Source organism: Cetorhinus maximus, chromosome 7 (genome assembly GCF_964194155.1).
Source record: "Cetorhinus maximus chromosome 7, sCetMax3.hap1.1, whole genome shotgun sequence".
In the NCBI taxonomy this organism is placed as follows: domain Eukaryota; kingdom Metazoa; phylum Chordata; class Chondrichthyes; order Lamniformes; family Cetorhinidae; genus Cetorhinus; species Cetorhinus maximus.
In genome coordinates, this window is record NC_135885.1 from 135,128,262 (window position 1) to 135,144,057 (window position 15,796).

Consider the following 15,796-nt stretch of genomic DNA (forward strand, 5'->3'; position numbering starts at 1 on the left):
GAAATACATTTAAAAATAATGGAAATAGGTGGGAAAAGAAAAATCTATATAAATTATTGGAAAAAAAGGGGGGGGGGGTAGGGATGGAGGAGAGAGTTCATGATCTAAAATTGTTGAACTCAATATTCAGTCCGGAAGGCTGTAAAGTGCCTAGTTGGAAGATGAGGTGCTGTTCCTCCAGTTTGTGTTGAGCTTCAATGCAACAATGCAGCAGGCCAAGGATGGACGTGTGGGCATGAGAGCAGGGTGGAGTGTTGAAATGGCCAGCGACAGGGAGGTCTGGGTAATGCTTGCGGACAGACCGAAGGTGTTCTGCAAAGCGGTCACCCAGTCTGCGTTTGGTCTCTCCAATGTAGAGGAAACCGCATTGGGAGCAATGAATGCAGTAGACTAAATTGAGGGAAGTGCAAGTGAAATGCTGCTTCACTTGAAAGGAATGTTTGGGCCCTTGGACGGTGAGGAGAGGGGAAGTGAAGGGGCAGGTGTTGCACCTTCTGCGGTTGCATGGGAAGGTGCCGTGGGAGGGGGGTTGAGGTGTAGGGGGTGAAGGAGCAGTGGACCAGGGTGTCTCGGAGGAAACGATCCCTGTGGAATGCCGCCGGGGGGGTGAAGGGAAGATGAGTTTGGTGGTGGCATCATGCTGGAGTTGGCGGAAATGGCGGAGGATGATCCTTTGAATGCCGAGGCTGGTGGGGTGATAAGTGAGGACAAGGGGGACCCTATCATGTTTCTGGGAGGGAGAGGGAGGTGTGAGGGCGGATGCGCGGGAGATGGGCCGGACACGGTTGAGGGCCCTGTCAACCACCGTGGGTGGAAAACCTCGGTTAAGGAAGAAGAAAGACATGTCAGAGGAACTGTTTTTGAAAGTAGCATCATCAGAACAGATGCGATGGAGGCGAAGGAACTGAGAGAATGGGATGGAGTCCTTACAGGAAGCGGGGTGTGAGGAGCTGTAGTCGAGGTAGCTGTGGGAGTCAGTAGGCTTGTAATGGATATTGGTGGACAGTCTATCACCAGAAGTTGAGACTGAGAGGTCAAGGAAGGGAAGGGAATGTCAGAGATGGACCATGTGAAAATGATGGAGGGGTGGAAACTGGAAGCAAAATTAATAAATTTTTCCAGATCCAGACGAGAGCATGAAGCAGCACCAAAGTAATCATCGATGTACCGGAGAAAGCGTTGTGGGAGGGGGCCGGAGTAGGACTGGAACAAGGAATGTTCCACATACTCCATAAAGAGACAGGCATAGCTGGGGCCCTTGCAGGTACCCATAGCCACACCTTTTATTTGGAGGAAGTGAGAGGAGTTTAAGGAGAAATTGTTCAGTGTGAGAACAAGTTCAGCCAGACAGAGGAGAGTAGTGGTGGATGGGGATTGTTCGGGCCTCTGTTCGAGGAAGAAGCGGAGAGCCATCAGACCAGCCCGGTGGGGGATGGAGGTGTAGAGGGATTGGACGTCCATGGTAAAGAGGAGGCGGTTGGGGCCAGGGAACTGGAAATTGTTGATATGATGTAGGGTGTCAGAGGAATCACAGATGCAGGTGGGAAGGGACTGGATAAGGGTAGAGAGAATGGAGTCAAGATAGCAAGAAATGAGTTCCGTGGGGCAGGAACAGGCTGACACGATCGGTCTGTCCGAACAGTCCTGTTTGTGGATTTTGGGTAGGAGGTAGAAGCGGGCTGTCCGAGGTTGGGAGACTATCAGGTTGGAAGCTGTGGAAGGAAGATCTCCAGAGGAGATGAGGTCAGTAACAGTCCTGGAAACAATGGCTTGATGTTCTGTGGTGGGGTCATGGTCCAGGGGGAGGTAGGAGGAAGTGTCTGCGAGTTGACGCTCAGCCTCTACGAGGTAGAGGTCAGTGCGCCAGACAACAACAGCACCACCCTTGTCAGCGGGTTTAATGACAATGTCAGGGTTGGACCTGAGAGAATGGAGTGCAGCAAGTTCAGAGAGAGACAGATTGGAATGGGTGAGAGGAGCAGAGAAATTGAGACGGCTAATGTCACGCTGACAGTTCTCAATGAAAAGATCAAGAGAAGGTAAGAATCCAGAGGGAGGGGTCCAGGTGGAGGGAGAATATTGGAGGTGGGTAAAAGGATCCGTTGAACGGGGAGAGGACTCCTGCCCAAAGAAGTGAGCGCAGAGACGAAGGCGGCGGAAGAGTTCAGCATCGTGCCGAGCCCGAAATGCATTGAGATTAGGGCGTAAGGGTATGAAGCGAAGCCCTTTGCTGAGCACTGAACGTTCAGCGTCAGAGAGGGGAAGGTCAGCGGTATGGTGAATACACGGCCGGGGCTGGGATTGGAAGACAGGATACATTTATATTGCTAATAAAATTGGTACTATGAAAGGGTTTTCATTGTTAAAAGGTGAAGTTCAAAGAGGCTGGCGAGACAATGAGAATTTGAATTCAATCAGTGGTAGTTGGTATAACTTCAGTAGTTTTCGGGTGTGCAGGGATCAAAAGGCAGCTGCAACTCTCCAACTGGCTCAACAGGAACTAAATGAAAAGAACTTCATTTTGAATTCGTAAGGTGAAAGTGCTTTGCCTGGTGTTTGGTTAAGTCTATGGGTTGCTATTGTCTTAAAGGAGATTAGTTTGGGAATTTGTTAAGTTATGATAGTAGTAATTTGTAGCCATATGTATACCTATTTTAACCTGTGTAAATTAATAAAATGTTTCCTTTAGTTTAATGTAAAACCTCGAGAACTGGTGGTCTGATTCGAGTTCAGAGTCGCATCTCAAACATAACACATAAAATTATAGGTTATGACAGTTGTTTAAAGTTTCCCTCTGGGATTTTTAAATAACTTCGCTTTACCAACTGCGTCAGTCATAACACAATATATAACCAAAAGTTAAAAAAAACATAAAATGTGGAATTTTAATATAATGAAGAAATTCCGCAAATATAAAATTAATTTTTCTGTGCCGGGGTGGGGTGTTTGGCAATAATTATAGAGTACATTGTTAAAAGTCCACTTACACCTCATTCAAGGTGGTGTAAGTTTTTCAAGGGTTCTAACAGCTAGACTAACAGAGTTAAAGCAAAAGTTTGCATGAATTTGGTGATTACTCAGGGGTTTCACTCTCAGAGTAATTTCAACAGTGCATTGTCTGGAGGAGTGTAATATCATTGACATCAATTCCTGGATTTTCATGTAATTCTCTGCCCTGTAGAACCCGAACTTGCTGTCAGTTTCAGTGGAGCAATTACAGTGTGAACGCTGACAGCACCACAAAATCTGGGCCAATACCTTTACTAGTCTCATCTTTTATCAATTTCTGCTTTCCCTTATATGTTTTTGAAAATGCAATCTCCCATACTGCTTTCATCGCCTTGATTGTTTTTTTTAGAAAAGGCCTCCAATATACAAAAGATTTTGAGAGCCTTCCAAGCTTGCCCACAAAAGGCATATTTATATAAACATGTTTTTATGATGTGCTGGCTGACATTTCAATGACATGATACTAACAGAACCAGTTTTTCGTTTGTGGGTGACAACACATCATTCATTTGACAAACTGTCCAGAACTTGGTTTTTCAAACACCCAGAAATATTGTCACAAGAGAAAAAAATGGTATAAACTGTTAACATGAATACATCAGGGGATTTATCTAGTTAGAATAATCAAAAGCATGTTTCTGCTAGAATAACATTATCAGTGGCCAAAACAATAAAAGCTGACACAGTAAAGACTTAAATTTCTACATTGTATTTGACCTGCTACTAATATCTATCTGAAGAAGAAAAAATAGTTCAGTATGTTTTACCTGGCAGCTGGTGCATTACAATTCTGCATTTGTTTCTATACTTCATGTTATGGCAGTTTCTGTTTACTAAGAACTAGGGTACCTTACATTCTTTAGAACACACGTTTCCTTGCAACATTTAGCTAGCAGCACTGCTTCATTTAAAAAGAAGTCAAACACCATTAGCACCATTTCAAAAAGGGAGGCATAGATAAAGTGCAGTAGTACATCCAGAATAATTCTATTAAAACAATCTGCTTATCCAGATCACAATAAACTATAATTATTCTAACAAACTATTGTAGGGTTTTCAGACTGCACTATTCCAGGTACCTATTAAAAAGAAATGTTAGCTCCATTCATATTGTAAACCATAAAAGTTTGAAATTTAGAGTGATGACAGTAATCAACCACTGTCTCAAAACTTGTGAAACAACTTGTGAAAACAGTCATGTTGGTTTCCAAGATAGAAGTTACCATATATAGTCAAGTAACGGTCGATCTCGTGTAAAAGTCGACCGCTGGCTTTTGGCCAAAAAAAAATCATTCATTTTTCATATGTCACATGTATAAGTGGACCCCCGACTTTTAGCCAAAAAATCCAAACCCTTTGTACTTACCACCTGCTCACTGCTGAAGTCAAATTGGCCCTGGTGCATATCTACTCTTTGGTAGAATCACAGAATTGTAAACTATTGAAGGCGGCTGTTCAGCTCCTCGTGTCTGCTTGTCAACAAGTGATGTCAAGGCTACCACCTCACTGCTGCACGGTGCATTCCCACCAATCCCGCCCTCTAATGTGGCCATTTGATATCAAGCAGTAGTAGATGCACAGCCCAGTTCAAACTTAAAGTCACTGAGATTGCAGAGCAGAGAAATAATTGTGCAGCAGCTAGAGAATTCAAGAGATCAGAGAAGAATGTTAGAGATTGGAGGAAGCTCTCTACACGGCTTCAGCTCCTTTTGTGCTAATTTTGGGGGCTTTGATTGGCGGGAACAATCTTGGACCTGGCAACTCTGCAATAGCGTGATGATGAGAGAGGGTAGATTTCAACTCTGCAAAACTATTACTCTCGGAAAAGTTGACCTTTTGTCTAAAAATTTAGCCTTAGACGCTCGACTTTTATACACGGTATAAAATCTTCCACCCACAGGAGGATGACATTTGGGCCATAATGCCTGTGCTGGCTCTTTGAAAGAACTATCCAATTAGCCCTACTCTCCTGCTCTTTCCCCGTAGCTCTACATTTTTTTTCCTTACAAGTATATATTGAATTCCCATTTGAAAGTTACTACTGCATCTGCTTCCACCATTCTTTCAGGCAATTTATTCCAGGTCATAACAACTTGTTGTGCAAAAAAACACTCACCACCCCTCTGGTTCTTTCGCTAAATGCCATAATCATGAGTATTTAACTATCACTGCCAGAAAACTGGCAATCTATTTAAAATGATTAGGATGTTCTAATTCTAATATACTTTGCTGAGTATTATATTTATACATAATATTCATCTAAGTTTACCATTTTCATTGTAACTCTTTTAACTCCTGGCACATTCTTTGGTAATGAAAATGCAAAAGGAATACAAAGGTCTTCTTAGCTTACCCCTTTTCACAGACTGGGTACTGCAATGTGCACTGTCACGGTCTTTCATCAACTCATGCCAACTCCATTAGGTAGCAGAATAGATGCCCAAATGAAAGAGTTGAAGCTTCCTAAATACAACATGGAATACAGATATCTATACATAGCCCTCAAATTAATCGCTCTTTTAACCACATAATTATCCTGATCTGTTGCTACAACCTTGCTACCATTTTTTAGGAAATGGGCCAAATTTTGTCAATCTTGCATCATGTTCCCCACTGGAACAGCCATATAAAAACTGTGGCTACAAGGGCAGGTCAGAGGCAAGACCCGATTCCCCAGAGCCTTTTCACCATCTGCACGCACAAGTCATGATTGTAATGCAATTCTCTCCACTTGCCTGTATGATTGCAGTTCCAGCATCACAAGAAACTTGATACCTTCCAGGACAAAGCAGCCCACTTGATTGGCACCCACCATTTTGAATATACAGTGCCTCCACTAATTGCACACTGTTACTGCCATGCGTACCATCTATCAGATGATTGCGGCAACTTACCAAGGCTTCTCTGACAACACCTTCCAAACCTGCAATCTCTAGAAGAAAAAGGGTATCAGGCACAAGGAACACCCAACACCTGCAAGTTCTCCCCTTAGCCACACACCATCCCAACTTGGAAATAGATCACCATTTCTTCATCGTCTCTGGGTCAAAATCTTGGGGCTCTCTCTACTTAACTATGGGCGCACCAACATCACAAAGACTGAAGCAGTTCAAGGCAGCAGTTCATCATCACCCAGTGGTGTGTAATAAATATTGACTTTGTCAGCAATGTCCACTTCCCATGCATGAATTTTTTTAACAATTGCTGCAAATTACATTTGAGCTAGCTAACCTGGTAATCCATCAATGTTCTCTGTCTACCAGGTGAAAACAATTACACACTAAAAATAAAAAAATTTAAAGCATTTTATTTAAAAAAAAATTTTAAATTTATTTCAAATCACATTTACACACTCAAATGCTCAATAATGTCATCCCAATGCGTGGTTAGATTTGATGGGTAAAAACTTCATGCTGACTAGAAATATTTAATGAATGGTTGATGACCACGTCCAAAGCCTTTTAATTTTCACCCTTTGTAGCAGATGCCCATTTATAGTATAGAAATATCAGGAAAGAGGAATTCCCAGACTCCATGGGCAGAATTTTGCCGTCGGCGAGCAGGGGGTGGGGCCTGCTCGCCAGTGCGTAAAATGACGCAGGAAGACATCGGGGGGAACCCCCGACGTCATCCCGCCCCATTTAAATTTTCAGGAAGGCGGGGGCACAGCAAAATCAGCAGTGCGCCCGCCGACCTGTCAATGGCCAATTGAGGCCATAGACAGGATCATTTAAACAATTAAAGGACCTGCCCGTCCAACCTTAAGGCTGGCGGGCAGGCCAGGAGTCCTGGCGGGCAATAGAAAAAACATGAAACCTCATCCACTGGCGGGTTGAGGTTTCATGCAGAGTTTTAAACAGTTTAATAAAGTTTTACTGTAATTTATGTACATGTCACATGAGGGGGACATGTTAAGGATTTTTTTTTATTTCTATTTTTAATCTTTTTAAAACTGTAAGCAATCTCCCTGAGGCAGCACTTAGCCTCAGGGAGATGTGCGCTCTTTCGTGCGCATGTGCGAAAGAGGGCACTCTTGCTTTTGGGGAATTCCCCCCCGCCCGCACAGGGAGCGCACAGCGCTTCCCATCGGACGTCAAGTAAAATGGCGGCAGGGCCCGCTTCTCCGGCAGGGATCGGCTCCCCGCCCGCCGGAGATTGGGTTGGGCCTGCCCACCCGACAGGCAGAAAATTCTGCCCCATAATTCAGACGAGGAAATCCTACCGGCATTGTATTTTCGTAGTGTCCCTACATGAGAAACAAAGGAAAATCTTGTAGTTTGCAATTAGTTCAAGCTGAATATTGCTTGCTAAGAGCAAATTATAGGTCTGATTCCCCAACCAAGTGCTCGGAAATAGTTGGACAATCAGTCGGCTGTCTTGCAGATTTTTTTTTGGCTCGTGCTAATCCTTGCAGGGGGAATTAGTCCTTATATTCCTAAATATGGTTTCCAGGAAGTCCTATGTGCTTACACTCTAAAACAGGCGATATGATTGGAGCTCCAAAGTCCACAAGTTTTACTACCGTGAATAAGAAAGGTGTAAGTATATTCCTTGTAAATTTTATATGCATAAGGTAGTACAACTAAAGACATAAATCAATTAATACACAACTGTAAAATTTAGTTTGAGAAAACTGACCATTTTACCAGGATAGTAAACTTTATAATGCTTCCCCAATTTTCATCCTTTCGAGAAGGTGAAGCTTATTGCAATAGTGGAATATTCCAGAGAGAATAAAAAATTACTGATTTTACCCTGATGTAAATAGACTTACTATTAATGATTAATTAAACTATTAAAAAGCTGCAACAGCATCAGTTTTCCCTTGCCTGCTACAAAGGCCTCTGGGCTGGAGGGGCTGTAGTAATGAAAAGATAACCTACAACTGTTATATTTTTGAATTTTTAATAGATGACCTACTTCTTGAGTCAGCATCACTCTGGTAAGTAAGCCTCATGTTCCCTATAAGCCAGAGTTCACCACTCTTTATCTGTCCAATAGAGAGACCTAGGGATCAAACAGACAACTCTAACTCTTACTGGAATATATCATCTACCACCACCTGATCTCATCTTTGGTTGTCGATGAATATCCATTTTATCAGACTGAGGCTTTCTTTAACATTTAATTTTTAAAAATTCATTCACGGGATGTGGGCTTCGCTGGCTGGGCCAGCATTTATTGCCCATCCCTAGTTGCCCTTGAGAAGGTGGTGGTGAGCCGCCTTCTTGAACTGCTGCAGTTCATGTTGTGTAGGTACACTCACAATAAATGAACAGTATATGAAAAGTATATTTAAAATAATAAATCTTCCAGTTCTCCCTTGATTGTCAAAACAGATACTCCTCCTTTGTCATCTCTCAAAATAAAATAAGTCCTTGGAACATAGGCACTCACTTCTCACGTGTTGAAACACTACCATGAAGCCACTTATTCAGCCTAATCTATTGGCCCTATCCCTTGAGACACCTAACTCATATCTTTAACCCATGCCAAGCAAGGTACCTATCAAGAAGCTATTAATGTATATAATATTTTGGAAAATATTTTTCTTTTAAAATAGACGTTTCGTCTGAGGGTGTGTCTTAATTAGATTAAAGTCAGCTAGTCCGGGTGCTTTGATATGTACTAGTTTGAGATGTAAACAGAGAGGTAGAGTGTATTTGCATTTTTTGAATAGAGCATTCAAGAAGCGGGGTGAAAACTTGACGCCTTTCTAGCAGCTACCAAGCAATATGTTTATATTACTAATAAAATTGGTACAATGAATGGAGGTTTCATTGTTAAAAGGTAAAGTTCAAAGAGGCAGGTGAGACAATGAGAATTTGAATTCAATCAGTGGTGGTAAGTATAACTTCAGTAGTTTTCAGGTGTGCAGGGCAGAGGCAATGTAAGATCAAAAGGCAGCTGCAAGCCTCCAAATGGTTCAACTGGCTCCACAGTGAGAAGAACCTCATTTTGAATTTGTAAGGTGAAAATGCTTTGCCTGGTGTGTGGGTTGCTGTTGCCTTAATGGAAATTAGTTTGGGAATTTGTTAAAAGTTATGATAGTAGTAATTTGTAGCCATGTGTACATATATTTTAACCTGTGTAAATTAATAAAATGTTTCACTTGGTTTAATGTAAAGCCTTGAGAACTGGTGGTCTGATTCCTGAATTTAGAGTCGCATCTCAAACATAACACTTAAAATTACAGGTTATGACAGTTGTTTAAAGTTTCCCTCTGGGATTTTTAAATAACTTTGTTTTGCCACCTGCATCGGGCATAACATACCGCACATAAGGCTACTTAATAAGATAAGAGCCCATGGTTTTGGGGGTAGTATGGATAGAGGATTGGCTAACTAATAGGAGTCAGAGAGTTGGAATAAGGGGGGCATTTTTGGGATGGCAGCCTGTAAATAGTGGAGTGTCACAGGGATCAGTGCTGGGGCTTCAATTATTTACAACATATATTAATTACTTGGATGAGGGAAGTGAATGTACTATCGCTAAGTATGCGGATGACACAAAAATAGGTGGGAAGGCAAATGGTGAGGATGACACAAGGAGTCTACAGAAGAATATACTTGGCAGATAGAATATAATGTGGGAAAATGTGAGGTTATGTACTTTGATAGGAAGGATAGAGGAGCTGAATATTGTTTACATGGAAAAAGACTGCAGAAGGCTGCAGCACAGAAGGATTTGGGAGTTTTTGTGCATGCAACTCAAAAAACTAACATACAAGTTCAACAGGTAATAGGGAAGGCCAATGGAATGCTGGCCTTTACTTCAAAGGGAATGGAGTATAAAAATAGGGAAGTCTTGCTAAAACTATACAAGGCACTAGACAGACCACACCTAAAATACTGTGAATAATTTTGGTTCTCTTATCTCATGAAAGGTATACTAGCAATGGAGGCAATCCAGAGAAGGTTCACTAGGTTGATCCCGGGTATGGAGGGATTTTCTTATGAGGAGAGGTTGAGTCGGTTGGGTCTGTATTCATTGGAGTTTAGAAGAATGAGAGGTGGCCTTATTGAAACTTATAAGATTTTTAGGGGACTTGACAGAGTAGATGCTGACAGGCTGTTTTTCCTTGTGGGAGAGTCTAGGGCCAGAGGGCATAATCTCAGAGTAAGGGGGCACCCATTTAAAACAGAGATGGGGGGGAATTTCCTCTCTCAGAGTAGTGAACCTGTGGGAAATCTTTACCGCAGAGGGCTGTAGAAGCTGGGTCGTTAAGTATATTCAAGGCTGAGAAAGACAGGTTTTTAATCAGTAAGGGAATCAAGGGTTATGGGGAAAAGGCAGGAAAGTGGTGTTGAGGGTTATCAGAACTGCCATAATCTCATTGAATGGCTGAACAGATTTGATGGGCTGAATGGCCTACTTCTGCTCCTTTGTCTTATGGTCTTAAAAGAAAAGCCCAGGAGATAAATCACACAGAATGCTTACAACTGAATGGGATAGCTTGATTTATTAATTAGTGCCAAATACTTTGAATAACCTGTTTAGATGGATTGCCATCTGGATATAAAGCCAATGCCGAAACTATCTAGGCAAGGAATTTGTGAACTATGCACATCTCAGCCGTGACTGGATGTACGATTATTAGCCAGGCTGCAATGTAATTTCCTACAAATTGTAGAAACAGCAAGCAATAACTGACCTTCATCCAGTATCTACTGTGGCCAGTAATAAATAATTCATTGTAGATAAACATGCTTAATTTCTGACATATTATTTACCTCTTGATTTAATTCATTAGCATGGATCTTCTGACAATCTAAGTCTCTTCGAAGGAGTGAATTTTGCTTTTCCAATTGCAACAGCCTTCTTGCAAGATGAACACTGTGAGGGAAGAAAGGAGTTTGCAATCAACGGACTGAAGTACATTTGTTCATTTAGAATTACGGTGTTCCACAATGCTTCCACGATTACATATTTCTCAATTCAGCTGGTTGCTAAATAAGCTTACCATTTGTGACCCAAGGATCAGGAATGCAAATAGTTAGATTGAAGAAAAATATAAGATTAATCTTGTATGATTAAATTGAGTGGGGAGCTACACTTTTCACCAGTATCAGCTTCAGTGCTCTAAAAAGCTTGCATTTGCCAGTGATGGAATACATTAATCAGACAAGACAGAATATCCATCACTTGATCCTACAAAGTGATGTGGGATCACGTGGTCTGTTCCTCAGTTTTATCATTATGCAAAGGTAACTTGTGCTGGTTGAACTAAGTGAATCCAATCATAACTGCTGTATGGTATGTTCAGCTTACAGTAATCAAAGCAGCTCAATGAAATGTATCAAGCCTTGGAGCATCTACTCTGTTCAACACCTCTGTTTCAACCCTTCTGCAATTGCCAAACTTGGTACCCAATGCTGTTTTAGCTATGTTCAACACAACCTTTAAAAAGAGCATCACAACTTTCGTTTGCAGCCCTCTGAACTGAACACTTGCTTGAATTTTCAGAAAAAAATCCACACCTGAAACATTAATCTGTATTTTCTCTTTACAGGAGAAATTGATTTGTTCATCTTTAAAAATAAATGAATTCTGCTGAATGCTAAAACCAAGTAAATATACCAGTGATGAAATCTCAACTCAGTGAACCATATAAAACCACACAGATCATTTTGTAAATACCTCAGTTGCTGAATGACAGACTTTGTATATCTATAACGTAAAGAAACATGCCTTTCTAAATAAAAATGCACTTTCAAAGATTAAAAACTGTTCCACATGATTGGGAATCAAATCCCAAACCCAATTCAGCACATTAATATTCCTATAGAAAATAAAATCGAAACAAAATAAATCATGCAGTTATGGTTATATATTGGGAAATCTGCCACTGAATGCAGCATGTAGGGGCAACAACTTGTACGACATGTTATTGATAATACTGAGATCATGTTTAGTTACTATTTCATTTACAGTTTGCATAAGAGGCAGGAAAAGACCTGCAAAACAGTGAGTTCATGTTTTGTAAGGTGAAAGAAGTCCTTCACATAACCATAACACTTCTTTTATTTCAACAACTACAGAAATGAGTGCGCCTAGCACTTATTGCTGAAATAATCTGAAAACAGTTTCTAATGTGCGTGAAGAACTATCAAAAATATACTATCAAATTTATATGGAAATAATTAATTCAGAAAATGCATATTTACTCATATATTACATATTACTCATAGCACAAGTTAGATTACTGATCTTTAAGTGTAGGCGCAATTTTCTGAAACAACTTATATTCCATAAAATGTGCTCGTAACAAGTATTGCATGTCAAGAGAAGTCAGAGGGATGATTGTCCCAGGTACCTTTTCCTCATTTAAGACTGCTTCTTAGCATCCTACATTTAATTATTTTGAACACAGGATATGCTGTAGGGATAATCCCTCAGAGACCCTCCCCACAGACAAATTCGTGACATCAGTTCACAAGTGTATGGCTTGAACAGAATGACCAGCAAAACAAAGTTTCTTCTGATAATTCACAATCGCTTAACTGAATTACCCACAGCCCTCAGAGAAGGGCTGCATTCTGCAAACACTAAATACAGTTACAATTAGTTACCTTACCCGGAACCCTGTCCCGTCAGAAGCTAAACCCCTACCTTGTTCCTAACTTAACATTTAAATCTTTATATCCTAACTTAATATTTACAATCACCTCGGTTGGTCTTTCAATGGTGTTTTAGGTCCCTCAGAGGAGTTGACCAGACTCTACCAACTTCCTTGACTGCCTGCAGAAAACAGTGGCATCCAACAATTTCTGTCCTCGATTAGACCATTTCTGTTGCTGGCCTGGCCAACCCATTTCAATGTCCAATAGTTAGCATTCTTAGTCTATTCTACGCAGAGTCCAGGCAAATATGATCAGCTCATGCTAGTTGAACCAATAGTCTTTTTATGGAAAATATATCCCAGACGAATATGATCAGCTCAAATCATACCATCAGCTCATCATGCCAAACACATCTTCCCTTCACCCCCCTCCCGTCGGCATTCCGTAGGGACTGTCCCCTCCGGGACACCCTGGTCCACTCCTCCATCACCCCCTACGCCTCAACCCCCTCCCACAACACCTTCCATGTAACCGCAGAAGGTGCAACACCTGCCCCTTTACTGCCCCCCTCCTCATCGTCCAAGGGCCCAAACACTCCTTTCAAGTGAAGCAGCACTTCATTTGCACTTCCCTCAATTTAGTCTACTGCATTCGCTGCTCCCAATGCAGTCTCCTCTACATTGGAGGCACCAAATGCAGTCTGGGTGACCGCTTTGCAGAACACCTTTGGTCTGTCCGCAAGCATGACCCACACCTCCCGGTCGCTTGCCATTTCAACACACCACCCTGCTCTCATGCCCACATGTCCGTTCTTGGCCTGCTGCAAAGTTCTAGTGAAGCTCAACGCAAACTGGAGGAACAGCACCTCATCTTCCGACTAGGCACTTTACAGCCTTCCGGACTTAACATTGAGTTCAACAACTTCAGATCATAAAACTCTCTCCTCCATCCTCACCCCCTTTTAGATCCCCTTTTTTCTAATAATTATTACATTTTAAAAAATATATTTTTCTTTTCCCACCTATTTCTATTATTTTCAAATTTATTTCCATCCATTGTTTTATCCCTACCTTTCAGCCTATTTTGATTCCTTCCCCCCCCAGGGCCATCTGTCACTTGCTCATCCTGCTTTCTACCCTTAATGTCACCATTAACACATCCTTTAGCTAATATCAAACCGTCAACACCCGTTTGACCTTTTGTCTATGACATCTTTAGCAATCTCTCCTTTGCCTCCACCTATCACTGGCCCTCTATCCAGCTCCACCCGTCCCACCCCACCTTAAATAGCTTATATTTCACCTCATTTCTATTTCTCTTTAGTTCTGATGAAGAGTCATACGGACTCGAAACGTTAACTCTGTCTTCCTCTCCACAGATGCTGTCAGACCTGCTGAGTTTTTCCAGTTATTTTTGTTTTTGTTTCAGATTTCCAACATCTGCAGTATTTTGCTTTTATTTTGGTCAGCTGCTGGTTTGAGGCACCTGGCTCCAAGGTGGATGAAAGTTTGAATATCAATGGCCTGTTCCTTGTTGCCATTGAATTGGGTAACCAGTCTCTTAATTGCGCTAGTCAATGGCAGGTAATGGCATTGCCCTGATACCATTGTTCTGTGATAGCAATCAATGTCCAAATCCCTTTGACGAGTCACTGTCTTTTACTAAATGTCTGAATTAACCCCTTGCTGCACAGCCCCGTGCTGTTGGCTGCAGCTTGCTTTCTGTACTGTGGTAAAAAACATGAGGTCAAAACATGTCCGTGGGTTTGGGGATTTGATCCTACATCTCCCCCCTTTAATATCTCTTTTAACCCTTAAATGAGAGATTACTGCTCAGTCACATGTCTTCTGCCAACCATGGGTGACTAAATATTTTCTCCGCGTTAACTAAGTTACATACATATTCATCTAAGCAGTTACCCATTTTACAACATCCTTTCTCTTACTTTTGAGGTTGCATGTAACCATACAAACATCTGGCTTTCTTACATCTATGTCTTCTCAAATCACACAGTAAATATAACAGAATAATGAATTGCACAACAACAAAAAAAGAGGAGCAATACAGATCCAGGGATGGATCTGAATATCAGTGCCAAAATCCACCCTGATCCCTCTGGAGTGAAACAATTTATCCATTGTAATTTGAATGTGATCTCTGAATATCAGCTTAGCTTGATACTCCTTTCGGTATCATATTCCCGACCTGCAGATCACCTCACTCAATATCATTAAAATATCATGCACTTAAAAAGATTCTCCAGCTCTCCCATCATCTGTATCCATCTTGTTTTCACTCGCTCAGGGGTTGCTCACCCGTCTTGTAGTCTTGCAAATTTCTATGCTTTTCACACCTCAAAAATGTTCTAAATCCAAATAAACAGTGTTGTTGGGCTGACAGGTTTCTTGTAATATTTAACTCACTTCTTCCTCAAAAACCCCCTTTTTTAAACCCATAAAAACCACCTAGGCTGTGTATGCCTTTTTGCTTTCCTAGAATTCCTTTGAATTTCAGGTCATTTTTCCACAAAATGTTTAGAATACCAACTCATATGAATTTAAATTAATTCATCAATTCCAATTTCCTTTGCCCAGACATATTAGTTTTGAAAAGTCTAACACTGATTGATCAATGTGTCCATATTAGATTTCCCATACTCAAGCACCCTGTCTTGGGAAATAACCAATGTCCTGAATGGGTTAAGGCCAGGAAGGATGTAGAACCATTTACTATGGTCTTCATAATTCAGAACTGTGATATTATGATGTATTTGGCGCCACTACAACATGACTGCAAATGCAAAAATATATTGATGGATTCTTTTTCTTGTTGATGGTGCCCTTTTAATAAAACTCACCATTTTACAAATTAAATTTGTTATTGTTTTCTAACTGAAGTCAATGTGCTGAGAACAAAAAGAATCTAAAATTAAGGAATTGTTTAACAATATTGGCAATTTGGACAAGCAATACCAATATGTGTACTCTCCAAAAAAATTTCATGGATAAATGTCTGAAACTCAAACAGCGGAGGAAATAAACACAACCAAGGACTCCCTGAGATCTGTCCACAAGGTACTGAGAGGAAACCATGTGTCTTCAGCAATCTCATCTGTGTCCCTGCTGCAGCTTGCCACCCGTGGATTCCAAATAGGACTGGGAGAGTGTCATTGATCTGGTAAGCCATACAGAGACCATGGGGTACCATTTCCCTCAGGTTAGGCT

At 41.2% G+C, this 15,796-nt stretch overlaps 1 protein-coding gene across 2 annotated transcripts in view; it reads right to left on the reverse strand.

Annotated features, from left to right (window-relative positions):
* The window catches only part of pibf1 (progesterone immunomodulatory binding factor 1), a 129,469-nt gene that overhangs the window by 30,750 nt on the left and 82,923 nt on the right, over positions 1–15,796 (reverse strand). For both annotated transcript variants that reach the window (XM_078545990.1, XM_078545991.1), the window contains one exon: positions 10,743–10,845. In XM_078545990.1, coding sequence (XP_078402116.1) covers positions 10,743–10,845 — 103 coding nt within the window. The remainder of the gene's footprint in view (positions 1–10,742; positions 10,846–15,796) is intronic.